Genomic DNA, 23593 nt, shown 5'->3' with positions numbered 1-23593 from the left:
ACTCAGGAGGCTGAGGCAGGAGAATCGCTTGAACCCAGGAGGCAGAAGTTGCAGTGAGCCGAGATTGTACCACTGCACTCCAGCTTGGCGACAGAGCGAGACTCCGTCTCAAAAAAAAAAGAATATTATCATATGCTAATTTACATTTTAAATGTAATTATATCATGTATCCCCAATACCTAACACAGTATCTAGCAAATAATAGATCTATAATTTTTAATAGATGAATACTCTCTAGTAATATTCCCATGTATCTCTAATAATTTCTAATCTCAGTTCTCAGAAAAATTTCTGAGATACCTAAAGACCTATCCACTTACTGAATCATTCACTCATTCAGCAATTGTTTGAGTATTGTATTAATTGAAATTAGGTCCAGCTGCACACTATATATTAAAGCTGACAGAAGTCTGTTTCCAGTTCATATAAAAAATTCTGGAGGTAGGCAGTGAAGGATTGACATGGCAGCTCTGTGAGCTACCATTATGGTTCCTTGCATCTTGTTGCTCTGCCATTTCCAGATTTCACTTTATAATCTAATATGGCTACTCAAACTCACATCTGCGTCTACCAGGAAAGAGGAAGGACATAAGAAATGCCATATCAGCTCCATCTAAGGACACTTCCCAGAAATTGCACCCACTTCGACTTGCATCTCACTGACCATCACCATAACTAGCAAAGAACACTGGGGAAGAGCCTTCTAACTGGACAGCGATGTTTCCAACTAAAAGTCAGAATCCTTATTATAGAAGGAGAGGAATAAATATTGAGGGATAAGCAGTAGCCTTTTCCAAAGTTCCTGCTGTGACCAGGTAATGTTCGGGTGCAGGGATACGAAGATCAGTAAGACACAAGGTCTGTGCTTGAAGCATTAGTCCAATGGCAGAAAACAATATGTAAATAAATAAAATTCCAAACCAGGAAACTGCCGCTGTTTGGAGATCATGGCTTTTCTGAGTCCCCAAAGATTTTCTACACCCCAAGAGTTGAAAGAGAGGTGAGCGGTTCCAGTGTTTTACATCACTGAACTATACAGACTGTTTCAATTTTCCACAGCTATAATATTGGACATTTTTCAGCTCTGTTCTATTGGACATGATACTTTCATGACACTGAGCAAAGATCATTTAAACCTCTACAAATATATATAAACAACTGTGACAACAGTTCTAACAGTTTGAAAATGTCCATTTTCAGAAGTTTGTCAAGACTCAATGTTTTTTTAATTTGACAGAAAATCAAACTAATTGACTGTTTTAAGACTATACAGAAAACTCCAAGACAAAATAAAAAGAAATGAGTAATGGTAGCATGTCAGAAAGAAAAAAGTAATATTGTAACTTACTGTTAACCACTGGTTATCTAGTAGTTCCTTAGCTGTGATTCTGTGAGCAGGATCTACTTTCATAAGTTGTTTCAAAACACTTTTAGCTAAAAATAAGAAAAAAATCCTGAAAAATCTTATTTATTTTAACTACAATTAGTAGCATACATTTTACAATTTTTTAGGATTAGGTCAGTATAACAGGAAAGAAAGATGCCAAGTATACAATAAAAATCATCAGTATAAATGCCTAATAAATATAGTTTAAAGCCTAAAGTGAAGTTTTATTGCCTGGATTACCTAGTTTAATGGTCTATAGTAAACATTAGCTAGATGATCAGCAAATTTCCTCTTTAACTTTTACAATGTATTTTCCGTTTTTGAAAGTTTTGATGATGAACAATCACAGTGAAGATACGCTATTTCCACAAGCAAATAGTGTTCATTTCCACAAGTAAATTTAATGACTAAACAGAGATTTAAAACATTTTAACCATTGGCCAACTTTCTTATGTTACTTATATTAGCTTTAGTAAATAATAATGCATCTATACTTACCACAGTCACTTATGGAATTCCAGACTGGATTTTCAAAATGTAGTTCTCCTTTTCTTATTAACTCAAAAAGCTTCTCTTCTGAGCTTGCCAAAAAGGGTGGTTCTCCACATAATCTGCAACAAAGGCAATCACTTTGTTTAAATTTTTTAAATAATAAAAATAAGGCTATTAAAATTAAGTTTCCATAGGACTTGGAAGTAGTGTTGCTTCATATTTAAGGAAAGGATGGGAAGAGATGGGTACCTCCCTGGAAGTAAAAATGGAAACAACAGGGTTTTCCAAGATCAGTGCTAGGCTTTTATTTCAACACTGAGAGGAAGGATCTGGTAGAGGAAGTATGCAAGAATACACTGAAACCTCCAGATCAGCAAATGACCCAAAGCTCTTGCAGGTGGGGAAACACTAAGCTTAAATGGGGTTAAAATACGGGAAGGTGAGTGTAAGTGTACAATAATAGTGGTAGCTAATAAAGCAGGTAACTTTAGAGTGAGCAACAGGAAGGTAATACCTTAAGGAACATAATGCCAACTGACTCAACTGAAAAATACAATGAGTTATCAGGGTCTAACTAGTTACCAAAGTCTAATGACCACCTAAGGCTTTTATCCATAGTAAAATACTATACAAATGTTAGTAATAACAAAAATAAACCAAGACTACCCCTGGGAATTTCTTCTTTTTATTTTTTGAGATGGAGTCTCACTCTGTCTCCCAGGCTGAAATGCAGTGGTGCAATCTCGGCTCACTGCAACCTCCGCCTCCTGGATTCAAGTCATTTTCCTGCCTCAGCCTCCCGAGTAGCAGGGATTACAGGCACGCGCCACCTCGCCCGGCTAATTTTTGTATTTTTAGTAGAGATAGGGTTTCACCATGTTGGCCAGGCTGGCCTCGAACTTCTGACCTCAAGTTATCCACCTGCCTTGGCCTCCCAAAGTACTGAGATTACAGGCATGAGTCAACGCGCCCAGCCCTAACCCTGGGAATTTCTATAGGATCTAAGTCAACGCCAAAAAGCCATTAAAATGGACACAACTCTTCAAAAATTGTATATGAAATGAAAAGGGTCTGAATGTGGAAAAATCAGACAATAATTTGACCCTTCGGCCTGAAAGGGTGAAAGCTAAGTATACATAATGACCAACATCAGTAAAACCATGAGCAGTGTGTATAAAGTAAACATGGGCTTGTTTTCACATTCTGTAATACAGAAACAATGTACCTTTAGACTCTTAACAGAACATGGCAAGCCTATAAAGCTATTACTTCAATAAGTGATCTAGGTCAAAACTACAAGAACAAGCTTAAAACCTGAGTTCAAGTCTTCATAACACAGTATCAACAAATGTCAGCCATCCTCATTACTGTCAACTCCAACATCTGAGGGCAATCCTATAGATAACAACCAGATTTGTCCAATGACAACCAGACAGATGAAATTAGATTCATCACAGGGGCAACTCTGTGTCTATTCTTCAACTCTCAGGAATATATTTTTATACTTCATTGATGAAAGAATAAAATGGCATAATTTCATTAGACTTCCCAAACTGCTGGTCTACACTGTACATAAGTATAATAATCTCTACATCTTTTAACAGTTACATTTTTACTAATTTTCTTTATATTTTTCTTTAATTATTTAAAAATCTAACTCATGAACATTTTCTGAATAAGTCAAAATTTGATTTTTTCATAGTAATGATGATGATTATGATGACTTTTGTGGGGGGAAAAGTTGCTTTCATCCTAGTGGTTTATCAAACTAGACCGGACAATAGAGCTTTTTCATTTACCAATAGGTTCTTGCTAAGTATTTATCAGTATCATATTGTTCTGCAAACTCTTATTTTAATACTTTTTATCTCTCTAGCTCATTCTGATTTCCTCTGTCTCATCCTATTTGCCTTGCTATTGTTTAGTTTATAATGCAATTTAAAAAGCTATGGAAAACAAAATAGCCAGAAAAAATGGCCTTCTGGACAATTACTATCTATTAAAACAGTGCAGGCCAGCAAAGGCCTAGTTCATTGAGCCTGTTATCAACCAGTGATACGGCACATCCACCAATTTCTTAGCTGCCGCTGCATTGCCTGACTAGCATGCAACTATAGCTTAAGGGCTACATCTTAAAAAATTCACTTTTTTTCTGTTCTTTGCAATTTTACTTACATAAAAATGTATCTAATGGTTGGTCAATCAGCAGCATACAAAATTTTATGACAGCAATTTCCTGCACATCCAGAAAAGGAAATCCAAGACATGAAAAATGTCTCTTAAAGTCTTCCTACTATTTTGTTGCATTCATAGAAATCAAAACAGCAGAGGACAATAACTACAAAGAATATTTACTTATGCTAATTTCACCTTGAGAAAGTATGTTATCACCATCTGATTAAACAGAAATGAATCAGAGGTAACTGATAAACAAGAAAATAAACCCCCTGGAGAAGGTAATATGTTTGTGCTCTTGATTAAGGAAATTATAACACCATTGGGCTCAGACAGATTAATGAATAGGCACTGATTAGCTAAGTAAGAGTCTACTGTAAAGAGAAGACAACGTCATTATGATGATATGCAGTCACACTCTGAAGCAGAAAAATTAAAATTATATTTCTAAGAAAGAGAAACATGTTTAAGATACAATACATTCACTTTCCTTAACACCAAGTTCAAACTAAGAAGGCAGCAAACACTACATGAATTGCATAATATTAGATTATATATAGGATGTTTGACTCATGGTTTCTAGGAAGTCTTGAGAGTATAAAAGACTAATTTAAAAGTTATATTTTAATTAAAGACTAAGGCTCAGAATTTTTGCACTATGATTTTAATCAGCACAAAAAGATGATCAAAAACTTTTTGAATACTTTTATACTTTATGTAATCTAAGCAACGATGTGTGTTGACCAGCTGAGTTACAGTTACAATCACATCATCCAATTTCTACTGCCTGTGTATTCCATTTCACAGAACTGTGAAAATGTAACTACTGTGATGTCAATATTTAGAAATGATCTGGAAGAGGCAGTGCATAGTGAAATCTTCAATATGACCATAAAACTAATGTTGCATCAATATAAAAATGTTCACATTCAGCAAGAGGCAGAACAATGGTCACTAACTTTTTAGAACACCTCTTAGAAAATTCACTTTAATTCAATTTAACAAACATATTGAGCACTGAATGTATGTCTATTATACCAGATACTAGGAATGCAAAGATGAATAATCTAAGGTCTCTGTCTTCCATGGAATTTAGAACAAGGAAAACAGATACAATATATAATATTATCATGTAGTTTTTAAAAGCTTTATGAGAATACATAAAAGGGAACAATGAATTCTATCGGATTTACACATGTGTAAACCTTCCTGGTTAAATATTCCTATTTTATTATTTTTTTCTTTCAACATTACTGTTTTGCATGATACCTTAAAATCTTCTGTGGAGCATGAGAAAGTATATACCTAATAAATGAAGGAATTCTGCTATGGTAGGGTAAAGTCGGAGTAGAGAAACGGAAGGCCTTAACGTTTGAGCTGGGTCCACCCAGGAGAGAATCTTATAGAGAAAAAGAATACACACATACCCATACACACCCCAGAGGCATACGACACAGGGTGCGTCCAAGTATTGAAATGTGACCTGGAATCATCACAGCACAGTGTAGGTGCACAGGAATACATATCCAGACCCAAACTGGAAAGGCATGCTGGAATCAGGTTATGAAAGACCTGCTCTGCTATGCCATGCCATGCCATGCCATGCCAAGATGCTCTGACACTTCTCTGTATACAAATACATATATATGTATTAGATTACATATATAATATATATTATATATATATTATATATATATATATATCAGAGGCTTTTATATATATATATCAGAGGCTTTTAATCAGGAAAGCAGTATGATCAGATTTGTGATTTGAAAGGACACCCCTGGAAGCAACGTGAAGGACAAACACGGGGAGGGTGACCAGAAGTAGGGAGAACAGTCAGAAAGACCCTGTAATAGTCTAGAAAAGGAATCATAAGGAGAAAAGATACAGGTGAAGAGAAATCAAAGAACAGGTAAGGATATTTCAAAGGAAAAATGAGCAGGACATGGAGTTTGACTGAATCTTGAGAATGAGAGAGAAGGAAGAACAAGAATGACTGAAAGCTCCAGCAGCACGTCATTATGGGAACTGGGAACTGTAGAATACTCCCTAGATCCTAAGTGACCCTCTGCCTAGTTAGTGCCCACTCCCACCTATGCTCTGCCTGTATGGGTAGAACAAGTGCCAGGCCACAGTACCTCCCTACACCTGATAAGCTATAAGTGAACCTCATGAGAAAACACAAAGAAGCTTTTGGTTTGTAGCAAAGGATACAGAAGGTGTTAAGATTTTTCATTTTGCTCAGATCATATTGTTGCATTTATAGATCAATGAAAACCAAAGCTGAAAGTTATAAATTTACAGTATTAAAAAATACCTCAGGGATGTATACCCGACAACTAATAAGAGAGCTTTTAGAATGACCTCCCAATTGGTTTTTAAATCACTTTTTAAAAATATATATTAGTTTTAATTTAAAGTCTATATCATTCTACTGCTAGAAACTATCCACTCATCTTAAAGTGTACATTTAGCAGGCTACTTACAACATGTACATTATGACGCCTATGCTCCAAATGTCACACTGCTGGCTATAGTCGTGGGCATTGATAACTTCAGGGGCTGCCAAACAAGCAGATATAAAATAATATTAATAATACAATAAATGTCTTTTAAATGCTTAAACACAAAGCATGAAAAATGTGCTGATGTGCTGTAATTTATTTCCCCATAGGGAAAAGAGAACCAACAGCAGATGTTAAATGAATAATGCACAGGCCTTAACAATTGATGTCACTGTATCCTCACTCCTATCATTTAGCTTCTAATGGAACAATGGTGTAAACTGTATAACTAAATGCACTACCCTTTATTTCTTTAAATTGTTAAGAAATGATTTTGCAAAGATTCTGTAGTTATAGTAGAAGACAACAATATCCCAGCCCTTTCCACAAAATAGAATTAAATATATGCCTTAAGTAGATGTAACATAACGCAGGCCCAATATGTGGAAATCCGGATTCACAGAAGAACTAAGGTACGTGGTGATAAATCACTTTAGTAAAATAATAATAGCATCACTCCTATAAGAGAATACGAACTATTTTCTGCATTTTCAAATAAGAAAGCCAAGACAAAGAGAGAGCTCCTATAAAACTGGATCAAAAAGCCAACTAGTCACAGGACATAGACTATACTAAATATATATGTGTGTGTGTGTGTGTGTGTGTATGTGTATTTTTTTTTTTTTGAGACAGGGTCTCACTCTATTGTCCAGGCTGGAGTGCAGTGGCATGATCACAGTTCACTGCAGCCTCAAACTACTAGGTTCAAGGTATCATCCTGCCGCAGCCTCCTGAGTAGCTAGGACTACAGGTGCATACCATCATGCCTGGCTAATTGTTTTTTTAAAATTATTTTAGAGATGGGGTCTTGCTGTGTTGCTCAGGCTGGCCTCAAACTCCTGGCCTCAAGTGATCCTCCCACCTCAGCCTCCTGAATAGCTGGGATTAGTGGCGTGATACACCACACTCAGCTGGCTGCCTTTTAAAAAAGTCACAAATGACATTGCAGGAACATGTCTATTGCACCTCTACAGCTATGAATCAGATATATTTAAGAAAAAATAAAAAGAAAATAGTTATAAGCAGAAAAATACAATATATGTATATATTTCAATAGAACTTTAAAGTTTTTGCATAAATTGTTATTTGCATAAAGTATGTTAACAATTCTGTGAGATAGGTATGTAAGCATTTGACTCCTTTTGCCAATGAGGAAACTAAGTTTCAGATATATTAAGTGACTTGCCTAATGTTACACAGCTGCAGAGTGCCTCCTATGCAAAAGGTGCATTTTTATTTTAGAAAAGTTTCAATCTCTCCCACCTACACATACCTACACCTACACACACACACACACACACACTTTTATAACTACTAAAAGCAAATGGAATTTCATTTTCTCCTTTTTCCTCTGCCTAGTGTTAAAGAAATGAAAGGCAACAAAAAGGGGTCAAAAGATTAAACAGAAGAAAGAATGTACAAATTACTAACACTGAGCAATCTGTCTCCAAATGACTGAAAATTAACTAATATTTTCCTTTAAGCCATTATTTGTATGCGTTAACTCTACTTAAAATCTTTAAATATGGAATTTTTAAAGTTCCAGTTGCTCTATGGCCACATGTCTATGACAAGGGCAAATTCTGTGACTGGATTCAATGAACGATTTCCACACAGTGTGCTGTGCAGCACACAGCAGGGGACAGGAATTCCTGGTCCTCGCTCTTTCAGAGTCATCTTAATTATCAGGGGCATTTCGACTTGCACTGTCATCCCAGCCCTCATAGGGATGCAGAGGCCAGAGTAACTGCCAAGAAGCCATTTAGGAAGTCAGCAAAGCTCCACAAACCATCTGTCTTCTCTCTTGTTCTCTCACTCGTTATCAGTGTAGACAACTAATAAGGAGGCATAAAACTCAGGGTGCTTGAATATATTTTCCCCATGTAACTACAGACCAGATGTCCTTTGCCAACAGGGGGATATGAACAGAATCTAAAGTAGTCTTTTCCCAAATAAGATAAAACAATTTCAAAACTTTATGCATCTAGCAGACAAAAAAGCAATGAATTAGGTATACTCTTCAGCAATAAAAATGAATAAACTACTGATACAACAACATGGATAAGTCTCAAAATCATGATGTAAGACAAAAGAAGAAGACAGACACAAAAGAGTATGTACTGTATGATTCAATTTATATAAACTTCTAGATATGCAAAACTGAGCTGTGGTGATAGAAATCATCAGCATAATTATGGGTGGGGGATTGACTGAAAGGGACACAAAGGAACTTTCTGGGGTGACAGAAATGTTCTATGACTTGAACATAATGGGGTAGTGATTACACAAGTGTATGCATTTGTCAAAACTTAAAACTTGTGCATCCTATTGCAAGTAAACTATATTCCTAAAAAGCAGATTTTTAAAAATCTACTAAAAGTACAAAATCAATGTGTCAAAGACCTATCTTGGTGAATGACTCTCTTAGAGATCAACAGAAGTGGCAAGCAAAAATACACCAACAATATGGAAGATCTGAATCACAAAAAATCACATTTCATTTAATAAGCACACAGAAATTTTTATGCTCAACAAACCAGGTACACACACATATTTTTAAAATATCCAATGCATCATTTGCAAAAGCTGATCATGTGTTCAGTCACAAAGAAAATTCCTAAAAGTTGAAAACCTTTAAACGCAATCACCTACCACAATAAAGAAAACCAGACAGATAAACCAAAAGGCTAGGACAACTAACATGCATTCCATGCGCTTCAAACACATCTCAACCACCTGGAAAAATTCTAAAAACACTTATAAATAATTTTTCAATTAAAAAAACTAAAATTAAAATTAAAGTATATCAAGAGATTAATCACAATTAGAACACCGTATAGCAAAAAAAAAAAAAAAAAAAAGTCAAGGTACTCAGAGGAAAATATACAGCCTCCAATGCATTTCATAGAAAATAAGCCTGATAACAAATATGTATTCAACTTAGGAAGTTACAATAAAAAACAAACCACTAGCCACAGTGGCTCATGCCTATAATCCCAGCACTTTGGGAGGCCAATGCAAGAGGATCGCTTGAACCCAGGAGTTTGAGATCAGTCGGAGCATGAGACCTCATCTCTACTAAAAATTAAAAAGAAAAAAGTTATCTGGAACGGTGGCACATGCCTGTGCTCCTGGCTCCTGGGGAGGCTGGGGTGGGAGGAACGCTTGAGCCTAGGAGGCTGAGGCTGCAGTAAGCCGTGACTGCACCACTGCACTCCAGCCTAAGCAACAGAGGGAGGCCCTGTCTCAAAAAAACAAAATAAAATAAACAAACAAACCAAAATAAGGCACGAAGAAGGAATTCAGAAAAATAAAAGCAGAAATTAATGAAAAAGCAAACCAAATAACAATTAGATATGAGCTGGTTCTTGAAAAACCCATTGGGAGCTTTATTTATTATTTATTAACTGTCCTAACCACTAACAAATTTGATGTAGATAAAATTATTAGTATGACAAAGAGCTAAAATTCAGGCCTAAGTGCTAGACACTGCTGAGCACTTTATATATATTTTCTCATTTAATTCTCATGTCAACCTGATTAAAAAAAAAAACTATTGTCTTCTAAACACTTCCTATCACCCTCCCTTTTTTTTTTTTTGTACTCAGCACTTTGCTCTAAAACATCAGATTTATAAAAACCTTGTTTAATGTTGGTGACACAAGAATGTTAAGTTCCATGAAGGCAAAATATTTTTATGTCTTGTTCACTGTTGTATTTTTAATACCTAGAACAATGTCTGACACTAAGTAGGTCCTCAAAAAATTTTTTAGAAATGAGTGACATGATTCCTATTATATATATAGAAACTGTGATAAAAGCAGATAATCAGTGCATATTGAATTTATAGGATGATATAACCGCAGGTACACAGGAGAATATGAAAATAATAAGTAAACATAATATGCATATTCATGCCAATGAAATTAAAAATCTCAATGAAAGAAACAATTTTCTAGAAAAACATAAATTATCAAAATGATTCAAGAAAATGCAGAAAACTTGGATAATTTAGTATAAATTGAAAAAATAATAGAAACTTTATCCCCAAAAAAGTAGCAGAACCAAAAAATTTAAGAGGAAATTTCAAACTATTATTACATAATTTTTATTATCTAAAAGTTTCATTTTTTGGTTCCATATGAACTTTAAAGTAGTTTTTTCCAATTTTGTGAAGAAAGCCACTGGTAGCTTGATGGGGATAGCACAAAATCTATAAATTACCTTGGACACTATGGCGATTTTCACGATATTGATTCTTCCTATCCATAAGCATGGAATGTTTTTCCATTTGTGTCCTCTCTTATTTCCTTGTGCAGTGGTTTGTAGTTCTCCTTGAAGAGGTCCTTCACGTCCCTTGTAAGTTGGATTCCTAGGTATTTTATTCTCTTTGTAGCAATTGTGAATGGGAGTTCACTCATGATTTGGCTCTCTGTTTGTCTGTTATTGGTGTATAGGAATGCTTGTGATTTTTCTACATTGATTTTGTATCCTGAGACTTTGCTGAAGCTGCTTATCAGCTTAAGGAGATTTGAGACTGAGACAATGGGGTTTTCTAAATATACAATCATGTCACCTGCAAACAGAGACAATTTGACGTCCTCTCTTCCTATTTGAATACTCTTTATTTCTTTCTCTTGCCTGACTGCCCTGGCCAGAACTTCCAATACTATGTTGAATAGGACTGGTGAGAGAGGGCATCCTTGTCTTGTGCCAGTTTTCAAAGGGAATGCTTCCAGCTTTTGCCCATTCAGTATGATATTGGCTGTGGGTGTGTCATAAATAGCTCTTATTATTTTGAGATACGTTCCATCAATACCTAGTTTATTGAGAGTTTTTAGCATGAAGGGGTATTGAATTTTATCAAAGGCCTTTTCTGCATCTATTGAGATAATCATGTGGTTTTTGTCTTTGGTTCTGTTTATGTGGTGGATTACATTTACTGATTTGCATATGTTGAACCAGCCTTGCATCCCAGAGATGAAGCTGACTTGATTGTGGTGGATAAGCTTTTTGATGTGCTGCTGGATTCAATTTGCCAGTATTTTATTGAGGATTTTCGCATTGCTGTTCATCAGGGATATTGGTCTGAAATTTTCTTTTTTTGTTGTGTCTCTGCCAGGTTTTGGTATCAGGATGATGCTGGCCTCATAAAACGAGTTAGGGAGGAGTCCCTCTTTCTATTGTTTGGAATAGTTTCAGAAGGAATGGTACCAGCTCCTCCTTGTACCTCTAGTAGAATTCGGCTGTGAATCCGTCTGGTCCTGGGCTTTTTTTGGTTGGTAGGCTATTAATCACTGCCTCAATTTCAGAATTTGTTATTGGTGTATTCAGGGATTTGACTTCTTCCTGGTTTAGTCTTGGGAGGGTGTATGTGTCCAGAAATTTATCCATTTCTTCTAGATTTTCTACTTTATTTGTGTAGAGGTGTTTATAGTATTCTCTGATGGTAGTTTGTACTTCTGTGAGATCAGTGCTGATATCCCCTTTATCACTTTTTATTGTGTCTATTTGATTCTTCTCTCTTTTTTCTTTATTACTCTGACTACCAGTCTATCTATTTTGTTAATCTTTTCAAAAAACCAGCTCCTGGATTCATTGATTGTTTGAAGGGTTTTTTGTGTCCCTATCTCCTTGGGTTCTGCTCTGATCTTAGTTATTTCTTGTCTTCTGCTAGCTTTTGAATGTTTGCTCTTGCTTCTCTAGTTCTTTTAATTGTGATGTTAGGGTGTCGATTTTAGACCTTCCCCACTTTCTCCTACAGCCAAGACAATCCCATGCAAAAAGAACAAAGCTGGAGGCATCACACTACCTGACTTCAAACTATACTACAAGGCTACAGTTACCAAAACAGCCTGGTACTGGTACCAAAACAGATATATAGACCAATGGAACAGAACAGAGGCCTCAGAAATAACACCACACATCTACAACCATCTGATCTTTGACAAATCTGATAGAAACAAGCAATGGGGAAAGGATTCCCTATTTAATAAACGGTGTTGGGAAAACTGGCTAGCCATATGCAGAAAACTGAAACTGGACTCCTTCCTTACACCTTATACAAAAATTAATTCAAGATGGATTAAAGACTTAAATGTTAGACCTAAAACCATAAAAAACCTAGAAGAAAACCTAGGCAATACCATTCAAGACATAGGCATGGGCAAAGACTTCATGACTCAAACACCAAAAGCAATGGCAACAAAAGCCAAAATTGACAAATGGGATCTAATTAAACTAAACAGCTTCTGCACAGCAAAAGAAACTACCATCAGAGTGAACAGGCAACCTACAGAATGGGAGAACATTTTTGCAATCTACTCATCTGACAAAGGGCTAATATCCAGAATCTACAATGAACTCCAACAAATTTACAAGAAAAAAACAAACAACCCCATCAAAAAGTGGGCGAAGGATATGAACAGACACTTCTCAAAAGAAGACATTTATGCAGCCAAAAGACACATGAAAAAATGCTCATCATCACTGGCCATCAGAGAAATGCAAATCAAAACCACAATGAGATACCATCTCACACCAGTTAGAATGGCGATCATTAGAAAGTCAGGAAACAACAGGTGCTGGAGAGGATGTGGAGAAATAGGAACACTTTTACACGGTTGGTGGGACTGTAAACTAGTTCAACCATTGTGGAAGTCAGTGTGGCGATTCCTCAGGGATCTAGAACTAGAAATACCATTTGACCCAGTCATCCCATTACTGGGTATATACCCAAAGGACTATAAATCATGCTGCTATAAAGACACATGCACACGTATGTTTATTGCAGCACTATTCACAATAGCAATGACTTGGAACCAACCCAAATGTCCAACAATGATAGACTGGATTAAGAAAATGTGGCACATATACACCATGGAATACTATGCAGCCATAAAAAATGATGAGTTCATGTCCTTTGTAGGTACATGGATGAAGCTGGAAACCATCATTCTCAGTAAACTATCTATCGCAAGGACAAAAAACCAAACGCCACATGTTCAGGTGGGAATTGAACAATGAGAACACATGGACACAGGAAGGGGAACATCACACACTGGGGCCTGTTGTGGGGTGGGGGGAGGGGGGAGGGATTGCATTAGGAGATATACCTAATGTTAAATGACGAGTTAATGAGTGCAGCACACCAACATGGCACAGGTATACATATATAACTAACCTGCATGTTGTGCACATGTACCCTAAAACTTAAAGTATAATTTTAAAAAAAAGAAAGAAAAAAAAGCTCTTCATCACTGGTCTTTAGAGAAATGCATCATAACCATAATGAGATACCATTTCATGTCAGTAAGAATGGTGATCATTAAAAAAGTCAGGAAACAACAGATACTGGAGAGTATGTGGAGAAATAGGAATGCTTTTACACTGTTGGTGGGAGTACAAATTAGTTCAAACATTGTGGAATACAGTGTGGTGATTCCTCAAGGATCTAGAACTAGAAATACAATTTGACCCAGTCATCCCATTACTGGGTATATATATATATACCCAAAGGATTATAAATCATTATACTATAAAGACACATGCACACTTCTGTTTATTGTGGCACTATTCACAATAGCAAAGACTTGGAACCAAGCCAAATGCCCATCAATGATAGACTGGATAAAGAAAATGTGGCACATATACACCATGGAATACTATGCAGCCATAAAAAAGGATGAGTTAATGTCCTTTGCAGGGACATGGATGAAGCTGAAAACCATCATTCTTAGCAAAGTAACACAGGAACATAAAACCAAACGCTCCATGTTCTCCCTCATAAGCAGGAGTTGAACAATGAGAATACATGGACACAGGGAGGAGAACATCACACACCAGGGCCTGCTGGGGGGTTGGGGGCTAGGGCAGGGATAGCATTAGGAGAAATACCAATGTAGATGATGGGTTGATGGGTGCAGCAAACCACCATGGCACATGTATACCTATGTAACAAACCTACACGTTCTGTACATATATCCCAGAACTTAAAGTATAATAATAAAAAAAAGGTTCATGATCATATAAGAAGTTAAAAAAATTATTTTTTAAATGAGGCCAGCATAACCCTAACATCAGAAAAGACAAAGGAAGCACAAAAGAAGAAAAGCTACAGTCAAAGCTCCTAAATAAAAGTGCTGACAAATTGAATACCGCAGTACATTAAACCACGTGAGGTTGAATTTAAATGTGCAAGGATGGTTCAACATTCTAAAACTGATTATGTAATTACTTCATTAATAAATTTAAAGAGGAAAATATGATTATCTCAATAGGTACAGATTTAAACAGACACTTCATCAGAAACGATATATGAATGCCTAGTAAGCACATGAAAGATGCTCAACATCATTAATCATTAGGAAAATGCAAATTAAAAATCACAATAAGATACCACTTCCTACAATAAGATACCACTTCCTAAGATACTAGTCCTATGGACTAGAATTGTATAATTTAAAAGATAGGTAATATCAAGAGTTGTCAAAGATATGGAGAAACTGGAACCCTCACAAATTGCTGGTGGGAAGGTAATGGTCATTTTGCAAAAGAGTTTGGCAATTTCATAAAAAATTAAACATAAACTTAACATATGAGCCAACAATTTCACTCTTAGTAACTAATTCTAAAAATACTTCTAAATGAAACCACATACCCTCACAAAGACCTGTACATGAATGTTCATAGCAGCATTATTCATAATAGCCACAAACTGGTAAAAATCCACATGTGCATCAGCTGGTAAGTAGATAAACAAAATGTGGTATATCCACGCAATGGACAACTATTCAACAATATATAAGAGCAGACTACAGATACATGCTACAACATGAACGTACCTCAAAAACATTATTCTAAGTGAAAGCAAGCCAAATGTAAAAGGCTACATGTTTTATGATTCTATTTATATGAAATGTCCAGAAAAGAAAAAAAAAAAAGAGGCACATTTAGAGAGACAAAAAGGCAAATCTAGAGGGATTAGTGGCTACCTGGGGCTGGGATAGGAATAAGATTGAGTATAAATGGGCTGAGGGAACTTTTTGGAGTAGATTTGTTTTGAAACTGGATTGTGGTGATGTTTGCACAACTCTGTGGATGTATGAAAAATCATTGTATTTTTATTGTAAAACAAAAATATATCTTACATTGTAAAGGATGCACAAATATCTTTTATGGTATTTAAATTAAACTTCAATAAAGCTGTTAAAACTCACATTTAGAAAAACAGGAAACTGCTGTTTTCTTTACAAAATATATCTAATCAGTACTCCATGAAAAACTGTTTGATAGTGATGCAACTGGATAAAAAAATGCAAAGAGGGCTGGGCATGGTGGCTCATGCCTGTAATCTCAACACTGGGAGGCCGAGGCAGGCAGATCACTTGAGGTCACGAGTTTGAGATCAGCCTGGCCAACATGGCAAAAACCTATCTCTACTAAAAATACAAAAATTAGCCAGGTGTGGTGGCAGGTGCCTGTAATCCCAGCTAGTCTGGAGGCTGAGGCACGAGAATTGCTTCAACCCAGGAGGTGGAGGTTGCAGTGAGCCCAGACTGCACCACTGCACTCCAGCCTGGGTGACAGAGCAAGACTCCGTTTCGGAAAAAAAAGCAAAGAAGCAAAACATGCACATGATTTTAACATGAGTTAACAAAAGCAATAATTAAGTTTGGGGTATGATTACCTAAGAGATATAAACAACTTTAAGAAGAGCCCAGAGAAATAACAAATTTTTTTAAAATCTTTAAAGGTAGGAACTGTAAGTAAAATACTAAAACAAGTGAAATTGCTTGACCTAAGAAAAGCCTAAATCATGGGTCATTATGTCATGATGGCAAAATCAAATTGTTCAAGCTGTAATCCATACTGGTTGTTCTACTTTTTTACACATAAAAGAATCAAGTCTGGTGCAGTGTCTCAAGCCTGTAATCCCAACACTTGGGAAAGCAGAGGCTGGAGGGATCGCGTGAGCCCAGGAGTTTGAGACCATCCTGGGCAACACAGTAAGACTGCTATCTCTTAAAAACAAAAAAAAATTAATTAGCCAGGTGTGGTGGCATACACCTGTGGTCCTAGCTACTTGAGAGGCTGAGGTTGGGGGATGGCTTGAGCCCAGAAGGTCAAGGCTGCAGTGAGCCAAGATCATGCCACTGCACTCCAGCCTGAGCAACAGAGCATGATCCTGTCTCAAAACAAAAATTAATTTTAAGTCTACTAACTTACCCATATAGATAGGAGTCCCACATGTGGCCTGCAGCATGGCTTCACTCCTACTTTGCTTCTTCACCGCTAAGCCAAAATCAGTCACCTAGGAGAAGAAATTCAAGCACAGTCACCTGTTTTCCTGTCCTAGAGCTCACTCATTCTGAAGATAAGACTTCACATTGAACTTGCATTGAATTCTGGGGTTCTTGGGGGTGGGAGAACTTTAATTGAATCATTAATAAAAATTTTGCATTTCCTTCCCCACCCACCTCTCTGTATAGAGGAGAAACTGGGTAAAGAGAAGCTTGTGTTCTCAAATCTTGAGAGAATACTGTGATTTAACCGTTCTTGCCTTCTGATTAAATTCACCAGTCTAACATGGAAAGTTGTATTTGGAGGCATTTAACTTTTTTCATAAAAAAAGGTGTTTTTTTTTTTTAAAAAAAAAGTTCTTTCATTGTAAAATACATTCTGGCTTTAACATATTATCTATGTTTCTGATAATTAAGTTATATTCCAGTTTAAAGCACTGTTATAAATGCAAATAATTATCCCTGTCAGCACTCACTGAAACTCCCCTTTTGTATAATTATTTATAATTGGTAAACAGTATCTTTTCTTTACTATTATTTCCTTTGTGTTTCTAGAGTATACTAATTAAAACAATTACTACACTATTAAAAACTACAACAAGCATATTAACAGGAAAAAAACCACAACAACAAGTATTAACTACAAATACACTGGTGGCCTAGTGCTGCAACTGTAGGCCTTCTGCTCAGTTCTAAATCTTGGTCATTAAACATTTAGTTACTAAATATTCAGTATGTGCCTTTGGAATTATCTCCCAAATTGGAACACCCTTAGACTGAAAGCAGAAAAACAGACACATTTATTAAGTAACCAAATATAGGCTCTTTGTCCAGGGACAATGAATGCAAAGTTTCCAGTGCCTTATGGAGTAAGAAAATGCTCCTATTGACAAGTGATATCACCATTTTTCTAAATAGATGAATCAATTTCTCCATTAGTTTTCATAAACATCTCACTTGGAGCATATGATACCTATCTTTCTCTACGGAAAATCCATCCAGACACATGAAATATATAAAAAGTTTCACAATCCAACTTAGTTATTTGGAGACCATCTATTCCTTCATTCATCAAATGTTAAGTGAACACATGCTATGTTCCAGGCACTACTTCAGGTACTAAGTGAATAAGACATGCACAATTCTTGCCTTCATAGAGTTTACAATGGAACTGTTCCAGAACATTTACTTGGGTAAACCAACAATGCTGTTAAACCTATTTCTATTACATAGGACTTAGCTTCTGCAACAGAATGAGTTACTCACAGACAACATTTTATTTCTAAATTAACACATTTATATATTTTGAAAGCAGCCACTATAATGGTGCTAAAAAATGTATCGTAGCATTTATTTGACATTAGGGAACACTTAATTTGAATAAAATCTTCAAGAATAAACACTTGGCACATTAATTGTACTTAGGACATAAATATTAATACACAGTAAAATTTTCAATAAGAAATACAGACTTCAGAATTAATTTAGTATCAAAAGCACAGGCAAGGTGTGCTTTTCTCTGAATCTGTAACACATTTACATCAAATTACCAGACATAATTTTGAAATTAATTAGAATTCAGAGCATCTGTTTGCTTGCTATTAACTAATGATTTAGAATTATTCAAATGAATATGTACTTTAAAAACACATTCAATAGCTCCACTTAACTCGCAAAATTATTCTTGTCAGTTACAACCTCTTGTGAAATTTTTATTTTTTAGCACAAGCCACTTATTTTCTGGCTGCTCAAAAGCTAGCAACATGCGTCTAAAAAGAGGATGTACTTTGCCACTTTGCTATCAAACTGTTTATAGGCAAATATTTACCACCATTGCTAATCTTACCTTTATGTTTAAGTTTATTTCATTGTTATCATCAATAAGGCTGCTTTTAACCATTATATTTTCCAGTTTCAGATCTCTATGTACAATATCTACCAAGAAAATAAACAACAAATCAAATGAAATGAATAATGGAAAAATAGGAGAGACACATATAGAATAAATATATTTGACAAATTAATATCCTCTGTTGAAAAATTTGAGGGCCAAGCATAGTCTGTCCTGTTCTATTCTCTTATTTATAAACGCTTCCTCCATATTTCTAACCTTAAGGAGCCATTTTCTTTGACTCCCTCACCTCTACCCATTTCCCTGTGGCCCCAACTGGCTGCTCCTCATGATGAGTGGCCTGGGGAGTGTGAAGGAGGATCGTACCCATGCTTAGGTATTCCCAGGAGGAGCGAGATCATCTTAGTCACAAACCCAGCCAGATTTCCCATATCCTTAGGTCTTCAAATACAGGATTACTTCTTTACTTCTATGCATATGTTACTGTCAGCATAAACATTTTAACACACTGTAACTTGGCTACATATATACAAACTATACTTATTTCAGTATATTTTTCTACAACATCAACACACATTTTCCTACTCTTTATGTAGTAAAATAAAAAACAAACAAACAAAAACCCTTGAGACACAAAATCTCCAGTTGAACATGTCAGAGCTCAGGTACAATTTTTATGTACATACAAATAACCGTGTACCAAACACTTCCTTTGCAAATAATTAATTCAGTTCATATCCATTGCAAACATTTCCCTAGACTTAAAAAGTTATACATGGCCAGGCACGGTGGCTCGCACCTGTAATCCCAGCACTTTGGGAGGCTGAGGCGGGTGGATCATGAGGTCAGGAGATCAAAACCATCCTGGCTAACATGGTGAAACCCCATCTCTACCAAAAGTACAAAAAAAAATTAGCCGGGCGTGGTGGCGGGCGCCTGTAGTCCCAGTTACTCGGGAGGCTGAGGCAGGAGAATGGCGTGAGACTGGGAGGCGGAGCTTGCAGTGAGCCGAGATCATGTCACTGCACTCCAGCCTGGGCAACAGAGAGAGACTCTGTCTCCAAAAAAAAAAAAAAGTTATACACATAATTGCTAGAGGAATATATTGAATGAGTCCTGAACTGGCAATTATACCTAATCATTTATAGCTCCCTTACACAATTCCCAGGCTTTGTTTTTGGAATTTTTATTGTTTCCATTGCTCTTCTTGTCTCTTTTTACATAAACACCACACAGCTTTAACAAACATATCATTATGCTTTTATCCTTGCCAGGGCAGATCTCCCTGCTGCCTCCATTGTTCTTTTTCATTGTTGGCTATTTTTACCCATTAGAGAATAATCTTATCAAGTTCCATGAAAAATGTTGCTAAGATTTTGTTTGGAATTATACTGAATTTATAGCTTAATTAGGAAGGACTGACAATAGCATAATATTAAGCCCTTGAAAAAATCGTTTCCCTCTGCCTAGAAAGCCTGCCTTTTTAATTTTTTTCTGAGTTTGTATTCCTCAGATCAAATATTGCTCCTTCAGTGAATTCTTTCCTGATTTTCCAAGCCAAATGAGGTACTTAAACTCCTGTAATCCTTGTGCTTTATATGGCTTTCCATTGGTGAGATTATCATGTTGAGTTACAACTTGTTTTCAATAATCAATCTCCCACCAGCCCAAGTTCCTTGGAGGGCAGGGGCCTTGTCTTTTAATCTTTGTAATCTAGGACCAATCTCAATGCACTAGGTGCTCGGGAACTATCTGCTGGATGAACCACTGGGTTCCAGTACCAGCTCTGGCACACCAAACCATGTCACTGCACCTCTCTGGAACAAAGTTTTTGTTCATCTGTAAAATGAGAAGGTTCTAAAGTCACATGTAAGCCAAACTAACCTTGAAGGAAAAAAACGGGGAGGAGCAGCAGCAGTAACACCTAAGAATAGTAAGGCAATTCGAATAATTTTTAAATGTAGTTTTTAAAGTACTGTGAAACCACTCTGTATGGTACTATAATGGTGGATAAATGACATTACGCATTTGTCAAAACCCCAAGAGTGAATCCTAATATAAGCTATGAACTTTGGGTGACAATGATATGTCAATGCAATATATCAATCTAGTGGGGAATTTTGATAGTGGGGCAGGTTGTGCATATGTGGGAGCAGGGGAGTATATAGAAAATCTCTCTACCTTCTGCTCAGTTTTGCTGTGAATCTAAAACTGCTCTAAAATAAAGTCTAAAAAGACAAAAAAATGCCTAGAACATACAGATTCTAATGTTATGATTAATAGATGTTTTGGGGAACTTCACCTTTACCATTGATTTGTCTACTTTTGATTTTATAACATTAGCTTCTCTTCAAACTGTTGAATAAAAAATGTTCACAATTTCATCTTTGTTCATATTTCTAATTAAAACATATCTACAAAGAAAGTTAAAAAGGAAACATTTTTAACTAAAAATTAAATCTTCTATATTAGCAGGTGTTATTTATATGACTATGAATCTGGAATACAATTACCCTTAAACAAAAGTGACATCAGTATTCATGGGGTCAATGAGCTGGATAACCCTCTTCTTACCATTATTGTGAAGATATGCTATAGCTGATGCGAGACTTTGAATGATCCACCTTGTCTCATTCTCTGAGAAATGCCCTTTCCTATCCAGAATTTCTTTGAGTTCTCCATCCTCACAAAGCTCCATCACAAGGTACATTTTCTGACATTATATATATAAAAGAGAGAGAGAGCAAATTATATATCTGGGGATCTTTAAAATGTTATATATCACATATACAATCACAGTCATAATCATTAATTTATTCATTCAGAAGTATTATCTATTATGTACGAGACACTAGACTGGATACTAGAGAAACAAAAAGGTAAAGACATAGTCTTTATCCCCAAGAAGCTCACAAATAGTTATTATTACAGTATCATGTGATAAGTGCTAATGGCCCCAAATGCCATAGAGTTACAGAAGAGGGGCAGCCTCTGTCTAAAGAATGCCCCTTGAGAAGAAATATTAAGGCCAGGTCTGGATGTCTGAATAGGGATTTATAGATAGAGAATATGGGAAAGAATAGGCAGAGCACATGGTATTTACAAAGACTCCAAAGCTTGAAACAGCACTGTCTGTTAAAAGAATAATCTCAGTGTTAATAACATGGACAACTTGGTAGGGTAGAGAAGAATGAAGTGGTGAGGAGTGAGGCTAGAAAGAACAGGTTGAGGCCAGGTTGTAAAGAGTTCTGGATATCATGATAAGGAGTATGGATTTTTTTTTCCCATATGCAATAAGGAGCCACTGAAGATTTTTAAGCTAGTGCCGGGGTTGCGGGGTGCACGTGTATGATATTACCAATTGTGCATTTCTAAATGAACACTCTAGCAGTAATGTAGGACAGGGCTCAACAAACCTTTACTATAGAGACCAGACCTAATAGCAAATATTATTGGCTTTGCAGGCCATGGAGTCTCTTTCACAACTACTCAGTGCTGTTGCTGTAGCAGGAGAAAGCAGCCATAAACAACACAACAAAGCTTTACTTCCAGACTTGAAAATTTCAGGTTTATAGGATTTTTACATGACATGAAATATTACTCTTTTACATTTCTGCAACCATTTGGAAATGTAGAAACTTAGCTTATGGGCCATTAAAAAAAAAAAACAACAGGCAGCAGGCCCAATGTGGCTCTCAAACTGTAGTATGCTGACTTTTGTTTATAGAGGGTAGATGTGAGGCATAGAATCGAGACAAGAGGGAGGGAAATGAAAAGATTTAAAAATACCAACAAGAAAGAAACAGTGGGACTTAGTGACTAATTGGGTGTGAGTGGTAAGAAGTCATAGCTGAAATGCCTCTTCCATATTTGCTGTTCATGTGGGGGCATATTAAGATCACTTTAGGTATTCCAACAGCCAAGTCATCTATTGAGTCAAAAAAGATTCACAGTCAACTAAAAAGCAAGTCTTTTTCATACATATTTCTATTCAAACACAGGGTACCCTTTATGTCTCCATTATAACCTATGCTGCTAGATTTTTGTTGTTTTTAAGATCTTGAGGTCTGATTTTGTTCTTATAAGCACTGTTAGTGCAACTTCTGTGTTCAATCAGTAAGTATGAAAACAGGCAGCGAAGGTTAACATCCTTTCTTCCTATAGTGCAATTCAGATTCACTGAATCTCAGGCAGTTTTAGAATTTCAAAAGTAACTGCAAAATCTAACACATAAATAAGCCTTTGCACTGGACCATATTTTTTCCATTGACAGGACTGTACAGTTCACTGGTACATAAAATGATAAGTGAACTATTTGGAAGAAAAGGTTGGATTAGCAGTACTTGAAATATAAATTGGTCAATTTTAAATATATAAGTTGGTCAAAGTTATATAAGTTATAACTGTTTTATAATTATTAGAAACAATTATGTAGACCTGGAGAACATTTAGACTCACAAGAAACCATAGCATAGTCAGACTGGATGATCAGTACCACGACACAACCAATCAGGTGGCAATTTCTATTAATACTTAAGATGGCTTCAATAGAAAGTCTACATGCTTGTGCGTATTTATGAGGCAGAGGGGGTCAGACCTGACCTACATGAATTAAGGGAAAGCAATACATTGGAAAAATCACAGATGATGGTTTCCTCTGCCTTCAAACTTACTCTAGACTTAGACTCCTGCTTGTGCCCATAATGGAGCAACAAAGACCAGACTTATCTTCCCACCTGAAACAGCTTAAGAACGGGGCAAAATATATAAAACAATAATTTTTAGACATTAAACATCAGCCAGCATAGGGTAGTTATTC

At 36.1% G+C, this 23593-nt stretch overlaps 1 protein-coding gene across 21 annotated transcripts in view; it reads right to left on the bottom strand.

The window, feature by feature from the left end:
• The window catches only part of STK33 (serine/threonine kinase 33), a 224258-nt gene that overhangs the window by 75097 nt on the left and 125568 nt on the right, over positions 1 to 23593 (bottom strand). For all 21 annotated transcript variants that reach the window (XM_054524735.1, XM_054524731.1, XM_024255223.2 and 18 more), the window contains 6 exons: positions 21349 to 21487; positions 18769 to 18857; positions 16849 to 16933; positions 6544 to 6619; positions 1886 to 1998; positions 1349 to 1434 (listed from right to left, as the gene is read on the bottom strand). In XM_054524735.1, coding sequence (XP_054380710.1) covers positions 1349 to 1434; positions 1886 to 1998; positions 6544 to 6619; positions 16849 to 16933; positions 18769 to 18857; positions 21349 to 21487 — 588 coding nt within the window. The remainder of the gene's footprint in view (positions 1 to 1348; positions 1435 to 1885; positions 1999 to 6543; positions 6620 to 16848; positions 16934 to 18768; positions 18858 to 21348; positions 21488 to 23593) is intronic.

This window comes from Pongo abelii, chromosome 9 (assembly GCF_028885655.2).
Source record: "Pongo abelii isolate AG06213 chromosome 9, NHGRI_mPonAbe1-v2.0_pri, whole genome shotgun sequence".
Classification (NCBI taxonomy): Eukaryota; Metazoa; Chordata; class Mammalia; order Primates; family Hominidae; genus Pongo; species Pongo abelii.
Note: the sequence above shows the minus strand (reverse complement) of the source record. Positions and strands in the feature narration are given on the sequence as shown.